This window comes from Ptychodera flava, unplaced genomic scaffold (assembly GCF_041260155.1).
Source record: "Ptychodera flava strain L36383 unplaced genomic scaffold, AS_Pfla_20210202 Scaffold_36__1_contigs__length_1797346_pilon, whole genome shotgun sequence".
Taxonomy (NCBI): Eukaryota; Metazoa; Hemichordata; class Enteropneusta; family Ptychoderidae; genus Ptychodera; species Ptychodera flava.
This window is the reverse complement of record NW_027248358.1, coordinates 1,458,557-1,486,528: the sequence shown is the minus strand read 5'-3', so window position 1 is coordinate 1,486,528 and position 27,972 is coordinate 1,458,557. Positions and strand designations below refer to the sequence as shown.

General features: G+C 37.6%; 1 protein-coding gene across 1 annotated transcript; it reads right to left on the bottom strand.

The window, feature by feature from the left end:
* Positions 1 to 10,954: 10,954 nt before the first annotated feature.
* Positions 10,955 to 13,299, bottom strand: LOC139127758 (uncharacterized). Its single transcript, XM_070693645.1, has 2 exons — positions 12,243 to 13,299; positions 10,955 to 11,052 (listed from the first exon to the last, which is right to left on the bottom strand). The coding sequence occupies exons 1-2, from the start codon at positions 13,297 to 13,299 to the stop codon at positions 10,955 to 10,957; spliced, it is 1,155 nt and encodes a 384-aa protein (XP_070549746.1).
* Between the last annotated feature and the right edge of the window lie 14,673 nt (positions 13,300 to 27,972).

Sequence of the window (27,972 nt, the reverse complement as noted above, 5' to 3'; positions counted from 1 at the left end):
AGTTTCATGGTTTTGAACATACAGTAAACCAATAAACACATCATCTCTTTTTTTTCACAAAAAAACATGAAAATGTGTGTTTTGGTAAAAAAAGTGCTTTTTTCATGTTTTTCGATGAAATAACAGTTGTTCTCAGTTTTTCTTATAATTATTTTGGTACACTCAACAATAAGGCCAAAGTAATTAAATTCTTTGTTTTGCGTCCCAACCCGCTTAGGTTTTTAAGGTTTTCATAAAAAAACACACACAGTGTATTTGAATAGGAAATTTCAGGACGTGGCCGCTTAGCTTTTCTGAACTAAAATTTTGTTACAATTTTTTATTTGCTGCAATCAAATTACATTGTGTTATTTTCTTGTGTGTGTTTTTCAGCCGCTTAGACGCGTACCTTTTCCCATTTAGAGTGGACGCAAACAAAGAATTTACTTACTTTGGCCTAACTATCATGAACAGAGTAACAACATACTTTTCATCATTTTCACCTAATGAATGTGCAAGATTTTGCAATGGAAAATTGTGATTTCCATACAAGCATATTGTAAACTATCTTTTCACATAATATCAATATCCACAAACGTATGGGTAAAAAAAATCAACTTCAAGAGCTTTTTCTAGGCTCGGCCCACAGACTAGATGTATCCCCTCCCGTCCCATGGACCCTAGCAAACATTGTACTTCATAGTGTACTCGCCTTCGCCTCGAACATTTTATTGTGCAATATTTGCTTTCGTCCATGAAGACCCGGGAATTTAGGCAACATTGCGAAAGGCCAGTACTGGAGTAATGTTGCATAATTATCTACACTGACAGCGTTGGAGACAACGCCCTCTACTGGTCATGTTTATTTGTTGCAATACTTACATTTGACGCGAGAAGTCGTGGGCAGCTGTCTCGGTTTCTTCCCCACCTGCCCTACCTGAGTTAAGAATGTGGGTGCATTTTTTTAATTATTAGTTCAACAACCAAGTTAGACCTATGCATCTATTGGTTTTAAGCATAACATGATCATGTCTTCTGCATGTCACATAAAAATGTACAGTATTTGCGAGCCTTCTCTACTTTGTACGTTAGCTTTTCTACAGTATTTATTCTTCTCCTTTAAGGCCCACAAGACTTTTAGTTACCTTCAGTAAAACATTACAGGTTCTTGCCTACTGACTGCCAAACTCGTGTCCTTGTCAGTTATTTCACTTCATAATTAAACTATATATTATTCACTTTTCTGCAGTATGGCAATACACCATTGCACGATGCAGCAGGGAGGGTAAAGAGAAGACGACCAAATTACTGTTGGAATACAAAGCATCTGTAAACATACAAAACAAAGAAAGTGAATATAGTGCTTTATCTATTTCCATGCAATAGTACAATGTGACATTACTAAACTTCAACTGAAATTTAATCATTAAAATCATAAAATTTAGCAACAAGAAACCCGTCCTGAAACCAAGACATCCCGTCTCCATCGTAAACCACCGGGAGGGACCTCTACGCTCATTCCCGTGATTTCGTAGGCGTACTGGTGTAGTTGAAACTATAATGGGTTTGCAAAAACCGAGTAATGATTATATGACGTAACTCATAGATATTGATATGTATGTTTTTAGTAATGTACTTTTTCAATATGGTAAACACGATGGGGAGGCCAGGGACTTGATACCCGGGATCAAGTAAATCCCGTTCACCTTTGACATTCACGGGCGGGATCGAATGTATATGTCTGTGTAAATAAAGGTTACGATTAGTGTGCACAGGAGGTTATAAACAGGCCAATGTGTTGACATGCAAACAACAGATTATACGTAACTGAATATAACGGCTACACTGGTTCATCGAGAAACTACGTTTCATGAACCCCGCGATGCTTGTAGCAATAGCAGGTGTACTTCAACAGCAATGACAAAGGTACAGTCCATCCACGACACCTCTGCAACTGACGCTATTACGTTCCGAATAAGGCTTACCCGCTGATGCATAAACCCTCTCTCTCTCTCTCTCTCTCTCTCTCTCTCTCTCTCTCCTCTCTCGTCCTCCCACCTCTCTCTCTCTTCTCCTCTCTCTCTCTCTCTCTCTCCTCTCTCCCTCTCTCTCTCCCTCTCTCTCTCTCCTCTCTCTCTCTCTCTCTCTCTCTCTCTCTCTCTCTCTCTCTCTCTCTCTCTCTCCAAAGTCTTGCCATTCGATGTTTTATTATGCCGACATTTATTTAACGATTAGGATCACCGCTCAATGTTGATGTCGATTTCGATTTACGAATTTAGGCTACCGGATTAATTTCATAACATGAACATGTCACGGCCTGGAGCTAGTTATCACCATCGAAAGTCTGTAACGGTTTTGCTTCCGAATGGACGTATTTAAATGCACAGGTGACTTCGTGCGTAAAATATTGAATGGCAATATGAATTTCACCGTTAAGAAAGTCTATGACTTTCAAACTATTCGTACAAATAACAATAAACATGGCGGAGCAATGATTTCTTGCGACCGCTGGTGAAAGTGACTCGCAGAAATTTTCCAACCTGGGTCAGCTTCGGCCCATGTGCTGGTTATGTACATGTAAATTAAAAAGAAAAGTTTAGTATTCTCTGTGAATAGATAATCCTTTCGGACACGAACGATTCAGATATCTGAACCATAAAATTAGCTACGCGGCTCGAAAATTATCCTCCGAAACAGGACAGGAGTATCGGTCAAAGTTGGATTTCACATGGTAGCTATGGAAACACGGTTTCATTCTCAGAAAGTATGCAATGTACTGCGCACTGCTGATGCTCCCTTGATTGGTGGATTGTTGCCGTCCGTCTCACCGCTAGACAACGGCAATTGCCTAACAATCACAGGATTCGGTCATGTGTGTCTTCAAATTCTGATACATTAATTCTACCAATCATCAACCACGGAACATATCAAAGAACAACGGTCACGGATACGGTTCAAGGAAACACCAACATTGTCGCAGAATTGTTTTGACTAATTTTAAGGAGAATATGGATGATCTGCGTACGGTCGCACACCGAACCGACAAGTGTACGCTTAGATAAAAATATTGTATCCGCAAAGTTTTGTTTTATTAAACTAACTGAGTCATCAACTTTGTTATCGCCTGAACTACCCCGCTTTTTGTTTTGTTTTTGTTTTGTTTTTGTTTTTTTTCTGTTGTTTTTTTTTTTTGTTTTGGTTTTTTTGTTGTTGTTTTTTTTGGGGGGAGACTATAACATGAATAAGTTTATCTCCCCAATGCGTAGAGTACGGCTGTTCATCCAATATATTTATTCGCAGTTTCGTAAAATATCTCGTCAAATAAGATTATGTGCTTTTGCGAACGGGCCAAGCGTTTGTATGTTGGTTAGAAACTAATGACAATATAGGTGAGGATATTACATCTGTCAAATTAGGACAGAGTATTGAAGATGAAAATACTTTCATCGATCGATAAAGAAGAGAAAGAATGAGTCAGTGAATATCGAATCATAGACGGGAGAATCGAGACAGTCCACTGCCTATTGATTGACTAACGCTGCCAGAAAGGAACTTTATTCAACTTTGAAAAAAGTCACCGCCTTTCCGTAGCAATTTAGCAACACACAATGTCGGGTTTTTTTTCTTAAAACGGCACGACGATAATAATAATACTTTTAACGACAGCAAGCAACTAAAAGTACTTGAATATGAACTTTAAATGACAGTTCTGTGAAGAAACGATCGGAAAAAAAAGCGGCGTGTCTTGGTACGTCTATGCAGAACGCGCTATGGCTCGAGGAAAATACTACAAGCGGGCACAAGCGCTCAAGCCGGGTAGTCAGCTAAATAGATCGCTTTTCAACACTCTCTGTCGATCCTGTCGTCGATATGCCCGCCAATGCAACCTAAAGGAGTGTTTAGGTTGCAGTGGTGAGTATATCGACTACGGGATCGATAGTTCGAGCCGAAAATAGATCTATTTAGCAGACTACCCAGCTAAAGAGCGCCTGTGCTTGATGGTCTGCCCTTTTAACAACACTTCCTGGACGTACGAGTTCCCCAGTCACCTGTCTTGCAAATTTAGAGTTCACCCTGTACTATGCTATGGTCTGTCAACCTTATTTTGCCTGAATTTTGTGATCGTCTCTTCATGAGCATGATTGTCAGTTAAAATTTATCTCTTCATTTGTTTTAATATTTGATGAAATCAGCCCACAAACTTTGGGTAACTCTAGTATACTTAATTAAAATCGTCAAAGATGCGTCACAATCACAAGTTTCAAGTGTAATTGTCTGCATTGTTTTACTGTCAGCATGATCGATGGACATAGTAATGATGTCAAAATTCGTTATCCGATAGACGTCAAAAACACACTACACGTTTTGTCAATTTTTTGTGGCTATACATACGGTGACTGGCTATTGTTGTGCTATATGTAGTAATCGTTGGGTCACGCTCGCCTTACGCTCGCCTCATCTTCTCTGCCGACATCCGTATATACAGGTAGTTTTTTAATTAATTTAACTTCAAATGTTAGTCGTCAAGGGAGAATTCAGTAAACTGAATTAAACTTACATTGTCCCTGTCCATCCTGTTTTTAACAACCGCTTTCCTTTCAAACATGATATTGTATTTTTCTAAAGAAGTGCGACAGATATGTACACTGAGCAGGTCACCCGGCCAAAGAGATATCCCTTACCGCAACACATGCCATATGCACTCACAGAATGGGCAAAATTCGGAAATGCCTTTGTAAGCATTTACGTCAAATCGCTTAGAAGAAGTAGCAAATCTGTTCGCTTGTTTGTTTGTTTGTTTATTTGTTGGTTGTTTGTTTTCCATATCTTGAATTATTTTACTGAAAGTACAACTGGGCTTTATTCTCTACATTTAATCAGCGACATATTTTGTAGTGAACAATGCATCTAGTTTAGACGCTGTTGAGCAGCGTTACGGACACAATTTTACTGCAGGATTACTCCGCCTCAAACAGTAGATCGTTACCTTAACGCTGGTTCCCGGAGCTACATGTACATGTCCCCATGTGTCAAGTCTCGACTTTTATAGCCAACATGTTAGACTAATATATTATATTGCTAAATAAATGAAAACCATGGCTTACACTCTATTTAATCACCATTCAATTGACTTTTTATGTTATTTCATGGAAGACATTTATTACTTATTTGTCTGAACTTCGATCGCTCTATAAGACTCAGGTAATTTGTGAAATAGAATTTAACCTTTGCTTTGCTGATGTTATCTTATTTGAAACCCGTGAACTTAATGTTTTTTCTGAAATTGTATTCACAGAAAAATATCTAGTTCAAAGACTTCAAAATTAACGAACATAAACAGGCTTTTGACTCGCTTACTAGCATTGCAATTTTTAGATAGACGTTATTGACAGTTACAACTTAGGCATATCGAGCAAGATATTGTATGTTATCGACAAAACGATGGACTACTCTCCCTAAGGTAGGTGACCTTTTGCCTTGCCTCGAGGCTGCACAGTCCATTGTTTGGGCCTTAATGTTAATATAAAATGCTACTCATATAATTTTCTCTCAAAGGATTCCATGCAAATGACAATCGTATGCTTCATGTTGGAGGAAAATACATTGAAAAACTAGAACGCTTATCATCATCGAACGGCGAATTTATGTATTTAAATCACTTTTATGCGGTTTATACATTTTATCATGATTTGTGTGTATATTTCTCGTTTGCAAGATATGTAATTTGGTCACTTTTTGAACTCGACTTTTTAAGTTGAAAACAGTTCGGTTTACTTTCAATCAAGTGATGATTTATGCGTCCCGCGACGTTATTAACAAGTAACAATTGAATCACATGGAGCTGCGTGATGTTCGATATACGCGGCATGAAATAATTGTGCAGTATGCCTTAGGGTTACTCTTGTTTCGTAAATACTATGTCAGTTGCTTGATCTTCTAATTTCATAAGACACGCTCGCTTTTACTTTAAATTTCTGTAGTATGCCTTAGGGTTACTCTTGTTTCGTAAATATGAGAGATCTGCTTTGTCAATTATGGTAAACATGTTACTATAAGTATGTTGTTTGATCTGCTAATTTCATAAGATACGCTCGCTTTTTCTTTGAATTTCTGTATTTAAATATCGTTCAAATATCGCATGACTGAAAGATATGAGAACATTCAATTGGTGAGTCTTCATTGCTAACTAGCATGGCTTTTAATGTTACTCTGTTGAACAATGTATTCCAATGGATTCTATACAAGACTTGTAGGTTACACTTTCTCGGAGTCATGGCGTCGCCAATCACATATATTAGTTTTTTTCCTCTTTGGCTTTGTATTTTAATGTTGTTTTCTCTGTGGGGGAGGGCGAATTCATGAACTGTACACTGATATATCTTGCAGTTGTGCAATGTCTTGGCACAGTTGTCTATGGTACAAGTAACAATATCGTGGACAGAGACTTATTCAAATTATAAAATATATAGAACATTTACAACTCATTCTTCCCTCCTGTTTTGCACAAGTGATATTTTGCAAGTTAATTGGGATTACCATTACGGGAAGGCTCCATTAACTTAGGAATACCCTACTTCCCTTTGAGGATCAATTTCACAGACCTGCCTTTCCTACAATAGCGCTACAATGGCACCAAAGGGATTAGATAAACATAACAATGGAACATTCACACATTGAGGATTAAAAGTCTTCTGTTTGTCACCCGAGTTGGTCAGGCAAGGACTCGGGTTTCAGGTACCACGCAAGTTAATGCAGTCTTCCCCTAACTTTGGCAAAGTTCTGGATCGAAACAGTAACCCAGATTTAGACGATGAAAACTCTTTACGGTACAATGATTCAAGTAAGCTTACAGTCTTTACAATCACTCGAATCATTACTCCGTTAACTTTCACAACTGGTATGACTTGATAATTACCGCGTCTCCTCTGATGAAGATCCGAACATATTAGTTTACCTTAAGCGTCGTTTCATTTTTGACCAAATCAACCACTGTGTCGGGTATTTACTTTATCATTGATTTATGTCAACTAGCATTGCTTCAAAATTCATATTAACATGATCTGGTATCATTTAATGCATAGTCATCAAAAACGTTCCATGGTGCAACAGGTTGTGTCGCTACGCTGTCGAAGTTTTCTCGATTTTTCAGAAAATGTGCCAACCCTCAACTTCAAACTTAGAATATTTGATTGTGAAAATGTAAGAGTCGTCTTTAATCTGCCCTGAACTGTAAAGTTATCTAAGATTCCCTTCAATTCGATCATCTTTGTCGAATCGACCCATGAGTCCGGAGTCCAAATTTCAACATTTGAGTTAGGCGGGAACTCAATTATCCTATGTCATTTGCATTGTAATAAGAATGCCTAGACAAAGCAAGAAGGTTCGATCGGATGTGTACCTCAAAACTCAAAACGTTCAGTAAATGGCTCTGCTGGAAGAAATTGTTCCTGATATGAATTAAACTTTACCAGACGTCTCAACCGAAAACATAACATCAACTTGGAATCCATTAATGCATTGAACAACCGCGCCGAATTACGCATCAACCAAGCTAACTACCAATCTCCATCGACGCCATCACTATCTTTGACTTAATCTATCATCGATTTCATTACATCTCTAATCAAGTCTCTCGTAAGCAGTTTAAGTAACAGTAACTCTGACGCAGAACCATCGGATGAAGATCTTGAATCTGTGTCCCTTTAGCGTCTACAATCGTGTAACCTTCAACCTTCAAAATAAGGCAAGAAAAAGCGCAAACCAAAGAAGAAGAGTACTGTGAAAACTCCGTCTACGACTACCATATCGTCTGATACTGAGATCCACTGCACTGAAAAATGCAGTTTTAATAGATCTGGGAAAGTTGAGATGATTTGGTGCAGTCTGTTTAAAATAGTTTCACCTAGTATGTCTGGACATTGTCGACGACGAATCCAGTCGCTACTTCTGCCATGCAATCAATGTAGGAAAATATCGCAGAATATTGCTTTGCTGATGAGTAAAATTTCTGATATTCAGGACAGAACAGCATACTTTAAAGAACTTTACTCAGCATCTCTACAAGAAATATAACAATAAATGAAGAAATCATAATGTAATGGGAAGCTAATGCCGAACTGAAAGAACGCTTGCGAGCAGCAACGATCCCGTCCAGCCACCACCGGTTAAGGACCAAAAACAACAACGACAACGGTGACAAAAATTAATGACCAAACTTGTCATACACATAACACGCGTATTTTGCACGATCAAGAGCAACAAGATTTACTTATAGGTGACCATCTACTTCGCTATATATATATATATATATATATATATATATATATATATAAATATATATAAATAATATATATATATATATATATATATATATATATATATATATATATATATATATATATATATATATATATATATATATATATATATATATATATATATATATCACCAAAGACTAGTGACAATTCAGTACACGCCATACCAGGTGGTACCGTCAAAGACATCACTTATCATTTATCATCTGTCAATCCTGAGGTCGAGTATAATGAAATACTTCTACAGGTCGGTACTAATGGCATCAAGAAGATGAATGCAACAGATAAAATCACAGCGGAATATTACAATTTGCTGTTAATTACAAAGGCTAAGTCGAATGACCGAGTGATTGTTTTGAGTATTCCACCGCGAAGAGACATTCCTTATATTCAACCTGAAATTGACGATCTGAACAAAGACCTTGCCGTCCTTTGTCAGTTTGAAGATGTTGACTTCATCAACAACGATAACATATTCAAATTTCATGACAACACCATCGATTCATCATCTCTTTATCGTGGTGGACTTCATCTAGGTGTAAAAGGCATTAAGGTGATGCTTGAAAACGCCCAACTTGGCCAGATGTTTATGGCTGCCAAATACCATCATCGCAGCAACGAATTTTCACTTGGTCAAAAACACTCAATTATCGTACATCTCAGAAACCATCTGTTAGAAATCATTATTTTGGTAATCAGCATTCTGGTATTCGTCGTAACTGGCTATTCTCCCGAGGCAATAATATCGAATATACTACCCAGAACAATAATTTCCATCAAAGCGTCAAAAGATGCTTCTACTGCGATGTCCATGGGCATGTAACAACTCAGTGTCCACGTAGATCGGAAATCGTTCAGCAACCTTAGTTTGACAGCCATGTGAAGTGTTAAAATTGTGGTAAAAAAAGTCACGTAAGCAGAGTCTGTTGGCGCGGTTAGCTGATTTAATGTTGAAACTGTGGCACTCCCGGACACAAATCCAAATAATGTACCAAAAACTAGGAGTCGGGCCAAAAAGGGCGCGCCGACCATCTTGCTACGGACAACTTGACTACCAATACTTCACACATGTCAATCGACAAGCCAAATGATCCCATCCATGAACTGCGAAGTTGCAAAGGTTTACGCATTTGCAATTGGAACATTCAACACCAAACTAACAAAGTAGATGAACTACAAGTTTTGTTTTCAAAATCAAATAAACTTGTTGATTTAGTTTTTTAAGTGAGACTTTTCTAAATAAAAGGTATCAAGACATTGATTTTTCTTTTCCTGGCTGTGAAATCTGCCGAAAAGATCGTTCCTTTGGAAAAAGTGGTGGTCTTCTCGTGTATGTATTTGCTGATATTTCCTTCGTACGTAGATCAGATCTTGAGTCTTGCAGTGTTGAAATAATTATTTTGATGATTGTTAAAAAAATGCTCGTCCGCTCGCTGTAGCTTGTGTTTATAGACCACCGTCCTCTACCTCTTCTACAGATATTAAAATTGAGTCAATACTTGATTCTATTTACCTTGAAGACAATGAAATACATGTATTAAGAGATTTCAATGTTAATATTTTGGCATCAAATGGGAAAAATCATTATTTATACAAGTGTATGGAATCTTTAAATCCCAGTCAACTTGTCAATATTCTAGCCCGACCTGTCTCTGGTACACTTCTTGATCACATTTATGTCAGCTGTGTCAGTAATATATCGTCTGTCAATGTCCATGTGCAGAGTCTTTCTGATCACTACTCTGTACGTGTTGTCAGACGTCACTATGCTCATTATGAAGCTACTGATAATCATGTCTATGTAAATTGCAGGAACATTCGTAATTTGTTTCCAGTAATATTATTAGCGACCTTCATTCTGTGTCTTGGCCCCAAGGTTCAAGTTTTGTGATACCAACGCCGTTTGTTGATGACTGGACAAATTCTTTTAATGTCATTTGTGACATACATGCTCCAAACATTGTCAGGAGAGTGAAAAAGGCCTCGGCAGCCCCCGTGGTTCTAAAGTCAAATTCTAGACCTTTTGCGTATCAGGGATATGCATCTTACGAAGGCTTCACGTACAGAGTTGCCTGAATATTGGAATTTGTACAAAACTTCCAGAAATAAAGTCGTTTACACAATTACAGCTGCGAAAGTATTCACTGCACATGTATTTCTGCGGATAATTCAAACAACTAAATGAACTTATGTCTCAGGGAGTAGAAAGTCGTGTCCGCAAAGTCCCCGTATGATGCACAATGATGTAACGCTTTGCAATCACAATCACGCTTTTAACTCTTAGGGAGCCGTCATTATTTATGGCCTGGGGGGTCAGAGGAATCTGAGGGGGTCACTCATAAAATCGAAAGCCACAAGGGGGTTTGCTCAAAAGTGAAGAACAAGAAGAGGGGGGGCTACTCTATTTGTTGATATTTTGTTATGAATTAACAACAATGATAGTAGCAATATGTATGCTTGAGATATGTTTGTTCATACCAGGTATATGTACACACACACCAACACACACATATAATATTATATATATATATATATATATATATATATATATATATATATATATATATATATATATATATATATATATATATATATATATATAATATATATATATATATATATATATATATATTATATATATATATTTGGCAGTTTTTTGTCTATGGTAGTAAATCAGAAGATGTTCCTGGCCAAGACGTTCCGCCCAGTCTTTGCTGGGCTGCTTCAGTAGCCCTGTCCATTTCATTTCTCTGCTGTCCTGTCACATTGTGTCACATGATCCAAATGGTCTATTGTCTTCGGTCGTACCATTATTTCCATGGGTGTTTAGTTTTCTTATCCAGAATGTTTCATGTGTTAGTCTATATGACTTATTGTTCCATGTTTTTTTAAGTCCAATTATTTTGAAGTCTGCTATTTGGTGATTTGATGAATTGAAATGGACTGGTACCGGATCTTGTTTGTTTTTTGCGCGTATTGTAGATAGGTGATTTTGCATGCGAGTGTATACTGTGTCTCGAGTTTCGCCCACGTACACTATGTGTCTGCATTGTTCACAATATATTCCATATATCACGCTTGTTGATTTGCAATTTATGTGTCCTGTAATTTTGAAGCTGGTGTCATTTGGTCCTCGGAAAGTAGATGTTGTTTTCATGTGTTTGCAGATAGCGCATCTTGTAGCTTGGCATTGGTATGATCCTGGCTTTTGTTTGTTGAATAGTCTGGCGTGTTTCTTGTGGATCAGTATCGATTCAAGGTTTTGTCCTTTTTTCCATGCTATCATTGGTGGTTGCGGGAACGCTGATTTGCATCTTTCGGATTTGTGAAGTATGTTCAGATGTTTTCTCAAGATTTGCGATACATTTGGAAGTGCATTGGTGTATGTGAGCCGGAAAATAACTCTTTCATTGTGTCGTCTATTGGTGTTGTCTTCTTGACTGTAGAGCAGATCTTGTCTGTTGATCTGGTCAACTTTTTTCAGTTGTTGTTCTATGTGTCTGATTTTGTATCCCCTCTTTTTCATGTGGTATTTTATTTGGTCTCTCTGGTCCTTGTAGTCTTCAGTGTGTGTGCATATTGTTCTTGCGATAGTTGCCAGGCCGTACGGTATAGATTTTTTTACACTTTTGTGATGGTCCGATTCCGCGTGTAGATAGAGATGTTTGTCTGTTGGTTTGCTATAGACGCTGGTACGTATTCGTCCATTTTGGATACTTGTATTTACGTTGAGAAATTCCAGTGTTTCAGTTGAATAGCGGAGTTCGATATTGATATTTGGATGAACTGAGTTTGCTTGTTTGCCGAAATCTATTAGTTCTTGTTCAGAGTGTGTCCAAATTCCCCATACATCGTCGACATATCTAAACCAGTGTAGGGGCTTCTTTGTACATTTGCATAGCAGGTCGTTTTCCCATGTGCCCATATATGTGCAGGCATAGTTCATACCTAGTTTTGAGCCGATAGCTGTGCCTTCAGTTTGAATGTAGTGTTGCCCGGCGAATTCAAAATGATTGTTGTCAAGTACTGTGTCTATGGCTTCCATTATATCTTCAGTTGGGGGTATTTGCTGTTTTCTTCTGTCTAATGCCTGTTTACATGCTATCATGCCCTCTTTTCTGGGTACGCTTGGATATAATGCGCGTACATCCATACAGAAGATGATGGCCCCTTCAGGAAGTGGTTGTTGTACTTCTTCCTGGACCCTCCTTAGGAAGTGGGGCGTATCTCTTATGTAGCTGTTAAGTTGCGTGACATTTTCTTCTAGCTCCTGTTCTGCAAATTCTGCGAGGGGTTCTGTTGCGTGTCCTATTCCGCTGATTATGGTTCTTATTGGGTGACCTGGTTTGTGCATTTTGGGGTTTGCTTTCACCTTTCCCGGATTGGTGTTTTTCACTTTCATGTAATTTCGTGTTTCCTTGTCGATGTGGCCGTTTCTATACATTTTTTCTACTAGGTTGTTTACTTTCCTTTCTGTGATCTTGCTTCTGTCTTTGTTTACGCGTTGGTATGTGGTGTTATTGTGCAGTTCTGTCTCTACTTGTTTCTGGTATTCATCTGTATCCATAATCACGATTCCCGAGCCTTTGTCTGCTGGTCGAATTACGATGTCGTCTTCTTCCATCAGTTGTATCAGTGCCTTTTGTTCTTTCTTACTAAGATTGAGATGAAGGTCTTTGTTTATGCCTTTGATGATGTCATTACGTACACACTCGATGTATGCATCGAGCCATTTGTCTCTGTCCTGCGGGGCTGGTGTGTATTTTTTCTGTTTTCGCTTGTTTTTTGTCTCTACCTCTATATCCATAGATTCTTCGTCTGTGTCTAGGAAGAATTCTCTCCATCTCATTTTCCGTTCCCATTCTTTGATTTCCGTAATTAGGGTCGATATATCCTCCTTTTTCTTCACTGGGACGAATTTTAGTCCTTTTTCCAGCAGCTGTTGTTGAGACTTGGTGAGAGGCTTTTTTGACATGTTGAAGATGGTGTGTTCTTGTGACGTCATGGTTTCATCGACATAAGATTGAGTTTCCCTGGCTTTTTGATGTTGCTGCTGTTGGTCGTCTGTCGGGCCCTTTTTATTCTTTCTTTTAGTCAGGGTGTTGATTTTCTTTTATTACATGCCTCGTATATCGAACGTCGCGTGCTCCATAAGATTCAATGGTAACTCACCGATGATGTCGCGGGCCGCATAGTCATCACTGGACTGAAAGTGAACCGGAACTATTTTCAACTTGAAAACTTTTGGATGCAAAAGTCTTGAAATTTCATGTTTTGCACAGAAAATCCGGTTTTTTGAAAATTTCGCATAAAAATATTGATAAACCGCATAACAGTAGTTTAAATATATCAATGCGCCATTCGATGATGAAAATCGTTCTATTTTTAACCGTTTTTCGTCTAAAATGAAAATAAAGCATTTGACTATATTTTGCCAATAAACGTAAATATTTTTGGTGCAAACTGAGTAAGAGAGGCATGTAATAAAAACATTATAGCCCAAACATGGGACTATGTACCCTCGGGGCAGGAGACCATTTGCCCTCCTTACGTCGGGCAAATGGTCACCTACCCTCGGGCACATAGTCCCATGTTTGGGCTATAATATATATTATTTCACTGAAGTTATTTTCGTTTTCACTCTGCGTGTATGTTGGAATGCCGTGTCCATTACCTCTTTTATCACCTCTTTGTTTCTTTTGTTCTGTGTTGATATTTTGTTAAGGTGTCAGTTGCTTGGTTGATTTTGGTTGACGTGTTGTTGATGTTTCGGATGGCAACATTCTTTGCTATTATCATGAGTTCTTTCGACAGGTTTCTAGGTGTTTCTTTACGTTTGCATTTTCGTCTTCAGTTGTGTTCATATTCAGTTTCCATTTTAGTTTGAAGCCCTTTGGTTGAATATTGTCTGCAAGACACTGTTCTATGAAGGATACGTAGCTTTCATACATTGCTTTCTTCTCCAGGTTGCGTCGTAATATCTTGATTTGTACTGGGCTGTTTTCCATTTTGAATGAGATAAGGACGATGGTGATGAGAAGGAGTGCTCTTGTAAGGACCATTTGGAATCGCTTCCGCTGTGTTCCTTTCGTTACAGTCTTTTGGGTTTCTAGTCAGGAACACTTGGATATGTATATTTGGCACTTTTTTGTCTATAGTAGTAAATCGGAAGATGTTCCTGGCCAAGACTTTTCGCCCAGTCTTTGCTGGGCTGCTTCAGTAGGCCCTGTCCATTTCATTCCTCTGCTGTCCTGTCATGTGATGTCACATGATCCAAATGGTCTATTGTCTTTGGTTGACACCATTATTTCCATGGGTGTTTAGTTTTTTTTATCCAGAATGTTTCATGTGTTAGTCTATGTGACTTATTGTTCCATGTTTTTTCAAGTCCAATTATTTTGAAGTCTGCTATTTGGTGATTTGGTGAATTGAAATAGACTGGTACCGGATCTTGTTTGTTTTTTGCGCGTATTGTAGATAGGTGATTTTGCATGCGAGTGTATTCTGTGTCTCCAGTTTCGCCCACGTACACTATGTGTCTGCATTGTTCACAATATATTCCATATATCACGCTTGTTGATTTGCAATTTATGTGTCCTGTAATTTTGAAGCTGGTGTCATTTGGTCCTCGGAAAGTAGATGTTGTTTTCATGTGTTTGCAGATGGCGCATCTTGTAGCTTGGCATTGGTATGATCCTGGCTTTTGTTTGTTGAATAGTCTGGCGTGTTTTTTGTGGATCAGTATCGATTCGAGGTTTTGTCCTTTTTTTCCATGTTATCATTGGCGGTTGCGGGAACGGTGATTTGCATCTTTCGGATTTGTGAAGTATGTTCAGATGTTTTCTCAAGATTTGCGATACATTAGAAGTGCATTGGTGTATGTGAGCCGGAAAATAACTCTTTCATTGTGTCGTCTATTGGTGTTGTCTTCTTGACTGTAGAGCAGATCTTGTCTGTTGATCTGGTCGACTTTTTCAGTTGTTGTTCTATGTGTCTGATTTTCTATCCCCTCTTTTTCATGTGGTATTTTATTTGGTCTCTCTGGTCCTTGTAGTCTTCAGTGTGTGTGCATATTGTTCTTGCGATAGTTGCCAGGCCGTACGGTATAGATTTTTTTACACTTTTGTGATGGTCCGATTCCGCGTGTAGATAGAGATGTTTGTCTGTTGGTTTGCTATAGACGCTGGTACGTATTCGTCCGTTTTGGATACTCGTATTTACGTTGAGAAATTCCAGTGTTTCAGTTGAATAGCGGAGTTCGATTTTGATATTTGGATGAATTGAGTTTGCTTGTTTGCCGAAATCTATTAGTTCTTGTTCAGAGTGTGTCCAAATTCCCCATACATCGTCGACATATCTAAACCAGTGTAGGGGCTTCTTTGTACATTTGCATAGCAGGTCGTTTTCCCATGTGCCCATATGTCAGGCATTGTTCATACCTAGTTTTGAGCCGATAGCTGTGCCTTCAGTTTGAATGTAGTGTTGCCCGGCGAATTCAAAATGATTGTTGTCAAGTACTGTGTCTATGGCTTCCATTATATCTTCAGTTGGGGGTATTTGCTGTTTTCTTCTGTCTAATGCACGTTTACATGCTATCGTGCCCTCTTTTCTGGACGAAGCCTGGGCGAAACGTCTTGGCCAGGAACATCTTCATATATATATATATATATATATATATATATATATATATATATATATATATATATATATATATATATATATATATATATATATATATATATATATATATATATATATATATATATATATATATATATATATATATATATATATATATATATATATAATATATATATATATATCATAATACGGGTGGTTTCAAGTTGAAACTAAATCTCATTACACTATGTGTTTCATGTTTTAAGACGAAAATGATCAGCTATTCGACGTTGCAAGCCTAATGTTAAGTGAACTGTAATATAAGTTTTCGAATACTGTCTCAGATTTCTGTTCTTTTGAGTTTTTTATACGAAAACAATCTGAAAAAAATACTCCAAAGTGCCACCAAATAACACCATTTTAATCTCTAATATTCAAAAGCTCCAACCGTGGGCCGCTTTGCTTTTCGCCCTCTAGTAAAAAACCTCTAGAGAACACTGCATGTCATCAGCCCCTGTCACAGCAATGGAAACTCTTTCCAACACAGACCTTTACCACAGGGTTTAATCAGGGTCTGTACAGGGCCTGTCGCAGCAGCAATCCATTTTACTGTAAAGATATTTAACTTTCCCATTTTTTTGTGGGGGGGGGTCACTCAAAATGTCTGTAGCAGAGAGGGGGTTGTTACTAAAACACGTCATGGCTAGCAGGAGGGTTATTCAAAATTTTGGGGTTTCTAAAGCTATTCCTCCGGACCCCCCCCCTAGGCCGTAAATATTACGGCTCCCTTACTTAACCAGTGTTATTAAGAACTTCTGTCATTTCCTTGACTGTGAACCAGACTTTGATATCATAAAATAATGGGTTATATTACAGATCGGTTCAGTACCAGCGTCTTTTCAAATTCCTCTGATTTCTGTTGCTTTTTGTTAAGGATCAGCTTTCTTTACTAAAAGTAGGTCAGACAGAGGGTAACGATAACGTTTCTCCAAGATTTCTCAAACTGGTTTAGCTAGCACCGCTGATTCTGTTACCATATTGTTAATGTGTCAGTCGCTATTTTTTCTTTTCCCAACTGTTTTAAGTGCGCTAGATTTGTTTTCATTCATATAAATGGGCCCAAGAATATATTTGCTACTACAGCGTATTTCTATCCTGCCTGCTTCATCTAAGACACTTGAGAAACATGTGTACAGCAGCCTTTACAATTACCTTCTGACAAACAACCTTACAGTAACAGCGCTCAAACTGGTTTCAGACAATTTCACTCATGTCATTACGCTCTTCTTAAGCTTACAAACCAACTTCTAAAGAATATTGATGAAGGATTATACAGCGATTTATTATTTTTAGATCTTTGTAATTTCATTTGATCTTGTGAATCATGATCTTCTTATTACAAGGCTTTCAATCTGCTGTGTAAATAGCTCATCTTTATGTTGGTTTTGCTTTTATCTCACAGATCGTAGTCAATTCGTTAACTATTTAGGTGAATACTCCAAGGTCTTGCCAACTGTCTGTGGTGTTCGTCAGGGTTCAATTTCGGGGCCGCTATTGTTTTTAATGTTTATCAATGACCTTCCCTATGTCTTCAAGTTGGAGACTTAGACATTTTTGCTGATTATCAAACTTTATGTGTCTCAGGCACCAATATTGACGGATGTTGAAATTAAATTCCGTGGCGATATTTTACCTGTTTCTTCTTGGGTTTCAAAAAATGCTATGTCTGTTAACACTTCTAGAAGAAAAAGTATGATTGTTGCGTCACGTCCAAAGGTGATCATTTTATTGCTTCAAATGTATCTCTTCATGAGAGTATTGATATATTGACATGTTTTAATCACACTCTTTTCGGCATTGATATCGACAGTGTCTTAAGTTTGAGTTATCATAACAATAATCTATGCAATAAATTGTCCTTAAGAGTAGGTGTTTAGCGTAAGCTGCGTCTTTTAACACCTATAAAAGTCCTTTTATTAGTGTACAATGCTATTTTTTCTTTCTGTAATTCATTATTGCTGCATTGTATGGGGCAATACCACTAAGACGAATCTGCAAAGAATTTATAAGCTTTAAAAAGGGCTGGTAGTGTCATTCTCGGAGTTGATATCCCGGTGTAAAAAAATCCTCTTTCACGTCTTAAATGTCTACGGATTGACCTTCGTATGGATTATTTTAGGGTTTTAAAAACTTTCAAATTCCTTAGTGGTCTAGCATCTGACGATTTAAACCATTTCCCATATGTATATGATATGAATGATTTGTGAACACTCGTGGTTCAAGTAACAGTAACGTATCTGCTCCTTCATTCTCTATTTGTATAATGTCCTGTGTGAGGACTCTCATGTAAATTACAGTTATTTTTTGTAAATGAGACTACACTCTTGAAATAAAGTATAATAATAATAATAATAATAATAATAAATAATAATAATAATCATCATCATCATCATCATCATCATCATCATCATCATCATCATCATCATCATCATCGGTAATAAGAGTAAAATTAGCATGTTGTACAAAATATTTCGGGTTTGGCAGTAAGTTTTCCAAATTCTTAAATAGTGTCAGTAAAAATCGAAAACATCAGAATGAAGAATATTTGGAAAGAATATTCGCAGTGATATTCGTCCCATATCTGAGGGTTATTCTTAATATTCTTTATCTGTGTACAAAGAATAGGATGACTTTAAATTGAATTGTTTGACAATTTTGAAATGTTTTACCCGAAATTCCATGTAACAATTGTGATTTACTTTTTTATTAAGCAACTTTTGTGTTTAAATTACTTCTTACGACATATTAAACAAGAAAAAAAGTGTTAACATCAGATATTTAACTATACACTACTTCTCTAGAGTCAATTTTCAATTGCGTGTATTTGTATGGGGAGTGCAAAAGCTAGGGGTGGGGAGCAACATTCTTTCCTTGATGAAGTAAACTGGCTTGAAATACCACATACCTTATAGTTTTAGAAAGCTTATATACTGGTTTTTCTAAAATGCATAAGGTTTAACAAAAACGGAATGTGATTCAGTAATACTGTGATTTTGCGTGACCCTTCAAAATATGACTGTTACAGCTACAGGATCCCAGTATTTTTTCTGTCAAAAGCTTATTTCAGGTTTCCAACATGTAACTGTAGCAAATAACACAAAGCTAATACACAACATTGCCCTTTTAGTAGGTAAATAATTGGTAGAATTTAGATTAGTTTTGACATTAATTTGCGACATAAACTTTGGGGTATGGGGTACATTATGGCCTTATTTCATGAAAACTATAGAAAATATTGCATATTACTATATACCATTTTCAAGAAGAATAAATCACCTTTCTAATGACATACCATAAGTCAGGTCATGTTAAACAGTAAGCTCAGCAGATGACGTACATGAAGACAGGTTCGACAAAAATCCAGGTGGGTCACAAAATCGTGATTTTGCCGTACCCTTCAAAACATGACCGTAACAGCTATTGACTCCCTATATTTTGTCTGTTGAAATCCTATTTCTTATTCTAGGGATCCCAAGGCTTCTGAAAAATACAAGTTTATTATCCTGTGGGGTGGGATGGGTTTAAGGTGCACGCAGACGCCCCCTCTAGCCACGGCCTAATAGATTGTTAGTAATGCTTGCTGTATAAGTAAGACAAGGAGGCATAGACAATTTTCCAAATACGTCTTATCAAAAGTATTTTATACAAAAAATATTTAAAAAAAAATTATGAAAAGAGACAGACATCAACAGTATTTACTTTAAGGAGAAAATGGCAATATGACCATGTGTGCGCGTTTTAAAGTCTTCGTTTTAGGCTGTGCATTAGTTCTTTGCATAACAACAAAATGCCATTCACGATATACCACTGTAGCAAAACTTGCAATTTCAGTGATAAGAGACAATACTGCATGGTAAATAACCAATTTTGACATTTATTTTCTTCTTCAGCACATTGCAATTGGAAATAACATCCATAAATCTGTTTGATTTGCTTCATTGGGAGGAAACAATATTTATCGTATTTTCTTCCTGTTAAAAATACTGAATTATCAGAAAAAATCAATTTAAAGTTATCCGATTCTATGACTTCATAGTTTTTTACTAAAACCTTATGCATTTTAGAAAGACCAGTATCTAAGCTTTCTAAAACTATAAGGTATATAGCATTTCAAGCCAGTTTACTTCATCAAGGAAAGAATGTTGTACCTCTACCTTTAGCTTTTGCAAATTAACTCCAGAGAAGTAGTGTATAGTTAAATATCTGATGTTAACACTTTTTTTCTTGTTTAATATGTCGGAATAAATAATATAAACACAAAAGTTGTGAAAATTTTGCTTAATAAAGATTAAATCACAACGGTTACATGGTATTTTGGGTAAAAAATTTCAAAATTGTCAAACAAATTCATCCTATTCTATGTACACAAATTAATTTTGCTAAAGTTGGTGTTTCTCAGAAAGAGCAGTATCTGAGCTTTCCAAAAATGTAAGGTTTGTGCTATTTCATGCTAGTTTACTCAATTTGGGGGAAGATATAGTACCCCCTACCCCTACCCATTTTTCGCCATTTTTTGTGGTACATACAAATCCAAAACCAGTGCAGACAGGTAGTGCATCCCAAAATATACAATGTTAACATCTTTTTTTCTAGTTCAGCAGATCCAAAGAACAACAAATATCCATGTAGTATGTTTATGGGGGTGCACGGTGGGCCCCTCCAGCCCACGAACCATAAAATAAACCAAATATCCGACCATTTTGCTGATCTAAGGCAGCTCCATCTGTTTGAACACTTTTTTCTCCTTCTGTAATCAAATTATTTATTTCTCCTTCACCGCAGACAGTCTCTTTCAAAGAAAACCCACCCCAGACATCAAATAACCAAGTTTACTCTTTATATACCGTTACCGCTTCTATATCAGAAACTAAAACAAACTCCATCACATATATTTTCGACGAACCAATCGATCAGGAGAGAGAGAGAGAGAGAGAGAGGAGAGAGAGAGAGAGAGAGAGAGAGAGAGAGAGAGAGAGAGAGAGAGAGAGAGAGAGAGAGAGAGGAGATGACGAAGATGATGATATCCGTTTTATTTAATCTGAGTGTTTATTATCTACATTCTGCCTGAAGATATACATGCAATTAAATGAAATAAAGATGGTTGCATGTCCGTTATTATTGTAGGACGCTGTGTAGTTTAATTAAAATACCATACTGGCCCTTGTGTTTTCTCGCCGCGACGCATTTATTAAGCATTTGGTTTTGTTACTCCCATAGATATTTTCCGCACTTAACGTACTCTACATTTGCATATCTCTTTAACACAACAGAACGTTTTAACTATCATACTGTGTTGTTGAACCTGAACGTAATGCCATAGTTTGTCATATTGAACATACTCATAATTAGTATTTGTTCAAGGAATATATTCGATCAGCAGGCAATTAAATATTTTTTTTATTTTGTTTGTTTGTTTGTTTGTTTGTTTGTTTGTTTGTTTTCCACAGCACAACGTACACCATTAGCTTTATGTTTTCTCGTATCACAACGTTAGCATATAGAGTTTCCGCGTATGCTTTACATTGCCAGCGTATACATTCGGATAATGTGCTGGCAGAGATTCAACGTCCGCAAGTGACGATAAGTTTTCAGCAAGGACAGTTTAGTGCGGGCATCTAAGCTTAGACATTCCATGTCCGTATGCAGGTAATGGGGAAACAAGGATTTCGCCTGCATAATAAACAATGTTTTCGTGGAGCAAAGTTTCCGCGTCTTCATGCGGCTGATAAGAAAACTAAGATTTCACGTCCACACGGGGTTTGATTTTCTCTGAATTCAAAGTAAACATTCACCGCCATTGTCATAATTCAACATTACAATCAATGCCTCATACTGCGGCTTAATTTCACAGAAGGTCAAGTTCCATGGCGCTAGCCATGTTGACGCTCACTGATATGTTGTCGCCACAAATAAAAAATCATGGCTCGAGTTATAGTCATTGCATTTCATGATGATTTTGCTGCTGAAAGATTTTTTGCTGCAGGGATGATCTTTTTCAGTATATTTCGTCGGAATACCTTTTTCTACAATTCATTTCTTTCGGGTAAAGAGTTGTTGCACAGGGGTCCTGACCGGCAGTCCACATAAGTTTTTTTTCTTGTAAACATATTTGGTATCTTCACAGCCAGGCCGGGAGAATATAACATTCACAAGTTAGTATGTTGGACATAGCTTCGTTCAAATTACATCATTCAATCCGTAAAAGTAAACTTGGCTTGCAATTATCCAATATTGTGACGTCATCGTTTTCATCGCACTATACAATCAGTTGTACGAAATTAAGAGAAAATAGCTTCAGGTCATAAGGACCTGCACCAAGCCAAAGCTTCAGGTCCTTACAGAAAACTGCCGGTCCTCAATAAATACAGTTGTTAACAACCATTAAAGTTAACACTCTCTCGACTAATTACTATGCTTTTGAATGTTGTAATATTTAATTTTTCATGTCCTTTTATCAATACAAAAGGACTATTGTTCAGTGTAAGTGAATGCATCATTCAGCTACATGATCTGGAATCTGAAAAAGATCACAGCCCTAATCTTCCTCACTGTCATGCGCACACACTTATCAATGTTTTCCACCACGGAGTGGGCGGGGGACTATGGGACTAACAGGAGAATTTGACTCTTTTTTTCTAGCCATGTCAACTCCCCCACTTTCGGACCATAAAATGATGTCAAACACCCAGGGGCCGGCGAATACAGACTCATGCACTGACCACGAGTGGGTGATGAAAGCGAGACAGTTTGCTCATGACAGTCAATGGGAGATGATGTTCTCTACATGGCTGTGTAAAATTGTACACTACACCAGGGCATGTGATATTGTGATTTAAAAATGGTTGGCGAGCTGAAAATCACTTCTGAAATTAGCCAACTTGAGTGGTAGAGGAGTGAGTGAATACCTTTAACCCTGAAAACGGTCATGAGTAAGGGGAGTGTGTGAATAATGTTTTATGCAAACATTGATCACTACGTCTTTTTTAATTGTAATGTAAAACAGAAGGAAGAAATACTTGGTATGTATTTTGATATGACGTATGGCTTACTTTAAAATTTTTCAAAAAATAAACGTGCTTAAATGTGGCTTCGGTTGCATTCATGAAGAAACAGGTGAAGTTGTACTTTTAATTAAAAGGACAAGTATGGTAACTTTTTTCGCGATAATAGAAATTGCAGACACTTGAATGGCACACGTCGCCACTCGCGGAAATGAATGCATATTTTCTGATTGAAAAGTTTTGACTGAGCGATTGCTGGGTCTCATCGCCTTTTAAAATGATTCTGAAAAGTTTGACAGACACTCTATACTGCTGAAAACGATCGCGACACGATCAGTTAATGATACTGTAAAATCTTAAAAGACGTATTTTTTGCGATATTTAGGCGTACAGCCCATGATGACGGTGAGTTTTTGTATGCCTGTCGTCAAACGGTATACATCGAAACAATTTGAAGCCCTACTCTCGGCCTCTGAGAGTATACACGACGGATCGTGCAACTCGACAAAACTGTTACAAAACTGTTATGATAAGGCCGCTCTGTTTTATAAAATGTGCACTTGTTATCACGTCGATATATCGTGCTAACAGTCGGTCTTGTGAACTTTGGTTGAAGACCAACGAGCAAGCAAGATGTTCTAGCGGTCCAGAAACAAACGTAACGAAACGTGAACTTGACTGTCGACTGCTGGTAGCACTATTGGTCTGTCTGTCTAACATCTTATCCTTGTATTGGGCGTAGTTCAAAACCTTGGAGGTAAAAAAATACCTCTATGTTTAAAACCAAATATGTTTAGGCAACAGCACTGTACTCGTAGTAGGTTTTGTCTTAAACTCTTCTATGAAACGTTTATGTTTGAACGCGTCAATTGAAAATCAAAGCAAAGAAAACGGAGTCAGTTTGATAAAATGAAGGCTGTATTATGTACATTGTGTACATGTAAATTCTGAACACTTAAAGTGTGGAATTAGTGAATTGATACTGGGTGTTGTTATCATATGACACAGATATGCTAAAATTACCAGAGTTACACTCACTAGACAAGTATTATTATAATATTGTATCGCATTGTTGTACCAAAATAAATCCATTCCATTGCTAGAATTTGCATGCACGGACGTAATTCATACTGATCTGAATGTAATCAGCTGCACCGTGCTATGCGCCTCGATCGGAGGGATTAGACTCCGTAAATGTAAAACGTCGCGAAACAAAAAATTACTATGTTGCTACATTGTCATCACTCCCCGTCTGGCATACAATAGATCGAATTCCCCTCTACCAGGACACGAAGTGCGATCAATATCCCCTGTTGCCCCGCACTCCCACGGTGGAAAACATTGATAGGTGCATGACATTCAAGTCTGAATCATATGATTCAAAGTTAGTCATTATCTGCATCTGTTACAGGTCTTGACGGAAAATTTTCATCATCTATTCCAAATTCCAGTCGGTCATAAGGACCGACATGTTGCTAAAAACTTTCGGCCCGACGAGAAATCTGTCGGTCTCGGACCGTCGGACCGACGTTAATTTCGCACACTGTATACAATACATTTTGACAGTCGGTTTTGATATTTTGCAGTATTTTATAAAGACGTCCTGTTGACATGAGATATTTGTTAATATTTGGGCATCTTAAATTTGCTGCTTGGAAGAAATGTTTTGTAGTGTTGGTGTTTTTAGCTACTTCCATCGAATTTATGTGACAGCCGTCTTTTCCCGCTGATCTCAAGTTCTTGTCGTGTTGTGGATGCGTTCTCATTTATGTCCAGCTATTCCCATGATTTTGTGAAGCGGCAGTTCGGCTAAAATAGCCCTCTTATACGTACAGTACAAACGATTTCCATAAATAATGGTTTGGTTTCTTGCTCTGAATATTTCAAAGCAGTATTTCACATCGGTTGGCAGACTTAATTTTACCGATTTGGCAATCGTAGAACAAAATTGCGTCGGACTTCGCATGATCGATGTAGCGGTTGTAGGAAATGGTGACTCTATATCACACGCTGATCGTGGTCGGTGTTCTATAGTGTCGCGAAATAAATCGAGCGGCTTTCTGAGAGGATCCTGACTTTGCGACAGTGCTCTTGTTTCAAGTCTGAAAATGTTTTAACTATGTATTTCTGAGGGGAAAGAGTTGTTGCCCAGGGGTACCAAGCTAATATCCGTATAACAGTCATATTTTCGTGTGGACATATTTGTAGCTCATCCTCAAAACCAGGCCAGATAATCAGTGAAGTGAAAAACAACTGTGAACGGTGAAAATACAAATTGCCCAATATTCTGACTTAATCGTATTCGTTACCTGAATACAATGCGAGATATTGTTCTTAGAATTTTTTGACAATCGGTATTGGATTTTCAATTGATATTTATAAGAAGTATATCATAAACACTCCTGTGAACATATACTCTGATTCATATTTGAGCGTCAGAAACAGACGAGATGATATTTACGGTTAAAATATCTTGTTTTAGTAGTATAGTATTTCTTGATTTAATTTCATCGAATATGTGTGACAGATGTCTGTTCTCGCCCATCTCACGTTCGTTGTCTTGCTGCAGGTGCATCCTCTCTTATGTCCAGCTGTTCAGATGATTTTGTGTAGCGGCACTTTGGTTTTAGGAAATGGTAACTCAATCTCACACGCTGATCATTGTCAATGTTTTATAGTGACGCAACATAATCAAGCGCTATTCTTGGAGGCCTAACTGTGGCATACATATTTGGCAAGAACCATTTAGTGTCAATGCATATACAAATACGGATTTTAGTTTGACCTCGTGGAATTCCAGTTGGTTTTGGACTGAACGAATGAGCCACTTACTGGCCCTCCGTGACCTCAGTCATGGTGCGAGGTGGTGAGGGGTGACGATCCATCCCCTCACCACCTCTCACCATGACTGAAGAAGAAGTTTTTGAGATCTGTTCTTTAGCAAAGTACTTTGCAACCATTAATTGCAGATAAAATCACATCGTAAACAAATCAAAGCAAACAAATGTTTTTGTGTATTCCCTTTTATGCAACAAATTGCCTGACATAGAATTTATTCATAACAACCGTTAATTTTTACTAATAAAAAACATCTTGGAGTGTCACAGTACATTGATGTGAATAAAGCACATGGTAAACATATCATTTTGAATTCCCTGATTGCACATGCAAGTCAGAGAAAAATAAGGCCGAAAAAGCGGTGGGCCATATTTTTTGTTTGCCAAACCAGCTAAATTTTGCACTAGGCATATTGTTACTGATGACTTGGAGTCCAGATTTCATAAACTGTTCATGATAATAGAAGCCTTACATACACTGACAGTGTTTACTGAGCAAATTCTGAGCATTTTCACGTGCTAACAAAAGAAACATCACCGGCAACATCAATATAATAGGGATGCAGTTGTACTCTTATGGCGTAAATTCGGGGAAACAGTAACATTTCGGCACTAAAGCAGAAGCGGTAATTCCAAGAAACAATACTTTTTTTTTCTGTCTGGCTTATCAGTATTTAGTTGAATTTAATGTAACTCGTACTGAGTCAGGTACGGTGACGATGTCAGGTATATATTCATCTTCTAAAACTAGAGACTAAGTCTATGTAGTGATACTTTGCCATGCATACTGTCTTAGAAGTATAATGCCGAGAAGAAAATTGTAACACTAGCAAAAAATCCACAGGAAAGCTTTCTTGAAGGTCTGTACCATATTGAGTCATGACCAGCTATCTAGTAAATTGCGTGTGTATTCGCCTATCAGAAAGTACTTTGCATATAGGTTACCTTGCCCCTATGCTCTGTCGAACAACTTCTCTACAAAGACAAAGATGTTTGTACGGCCGGCAGGTACCCTCCCTCAAACATTTTACGCCGGACTGGTGAGGGAATCTGTTGAACTAGCCAGGCCATGTATGATACTGGACGATATGACTAGAAATACAAATTAAAACAAAACTGCTCGTCAGTGTGCATGATATTTTTATGCAAGTGTAGGTAAGGCAGTATCCGGTACAGATTCTTTTTATGTTTTCGACAGGTCAGCAAACCCTGTCATGTATGATAATACACAATCGCCATCCTGAAGGCGTTATTGTTGATTATAGCCTGAGCCATCAAGACAGGGTTTATTGTTTTACAGCGAGTAGTAGATTGCATGAAATCAAAGAAACTCACGACCCAGCAGATAATCTTGCACATCAAGAGTTAAGTTAATCGCTATTTTAACGTGAATTGTCCGTCATTGCTTTCGTTATATGCAATCATCATGCCGTCAATAGCTTCAAAGTCTCGTCACTTTATTAAATCATTATTACTGCGATTTACTGTTTTTCCAATCTGTCCGTTACAATTTATCAGACGGATGCCGGTAGTCTAAGTTTGTACGAGTTTCATCTACATTTGGTAAACAACTGAACTCCACTTCTCAAGCCGGAGTAGAAATTTGATACAGGTATGAAAGTTGTCGTTAACAAGCCGCGCCAAGCTCTCTCGCGACTGATACAGTCACTGACTTTCCCGACCTCAACAACTGTGCGAAATTAAACGCCATTTCAAATTTTCGAATTTTAATATTGCGGAAATCAAGATCATTCGTTCGAACTTTAAAAAACAACAACAAATATTGACCGTTTGTTTGTTTGTTGGTTGGTGTTGGTTGGTTTGTCTGTTTGTTTGATTATATTTATTTATTCAACTGAACGATTGCATAGTCACTGGAAAATGTGATGCCTAAAATAGATAAGCGAAGGAAACGAGAGTGATTTACAAACAAGGTCACCATGAGCCGACAAGTTGAATACCTCACTCTTGATATCCCGGATGAACCTTGTCAGCAATAATATGCGTTCCTTCACCCAGCCCATAATGGATGAAAGCAAACTTTGCACGACATAATGTGTGAGGGGAAGCCGAATACATTATGGAATGCAAAGTGTGACCTGGTAACTGTACGTGACTCCGTCGTTTTCTTTGAGACACCAGTTCTTCAGCATGAAAGTA

Coding starts and splice junctions, on each gene's coding strand:
- LOC139127758 (XM_070693645.1), bottom strand. CDS start 13,299: ATGACGTCACAAGAACACACCATCTTCAACATGTCAAAAAAGCCTCTC. Junction 11,053..12,242: donor AGCTATCGGCTCAAAACTAG/GTATGAACTATG, acceptor ACAATGTGACAG/GACAGCAGAGAAATGAAATG.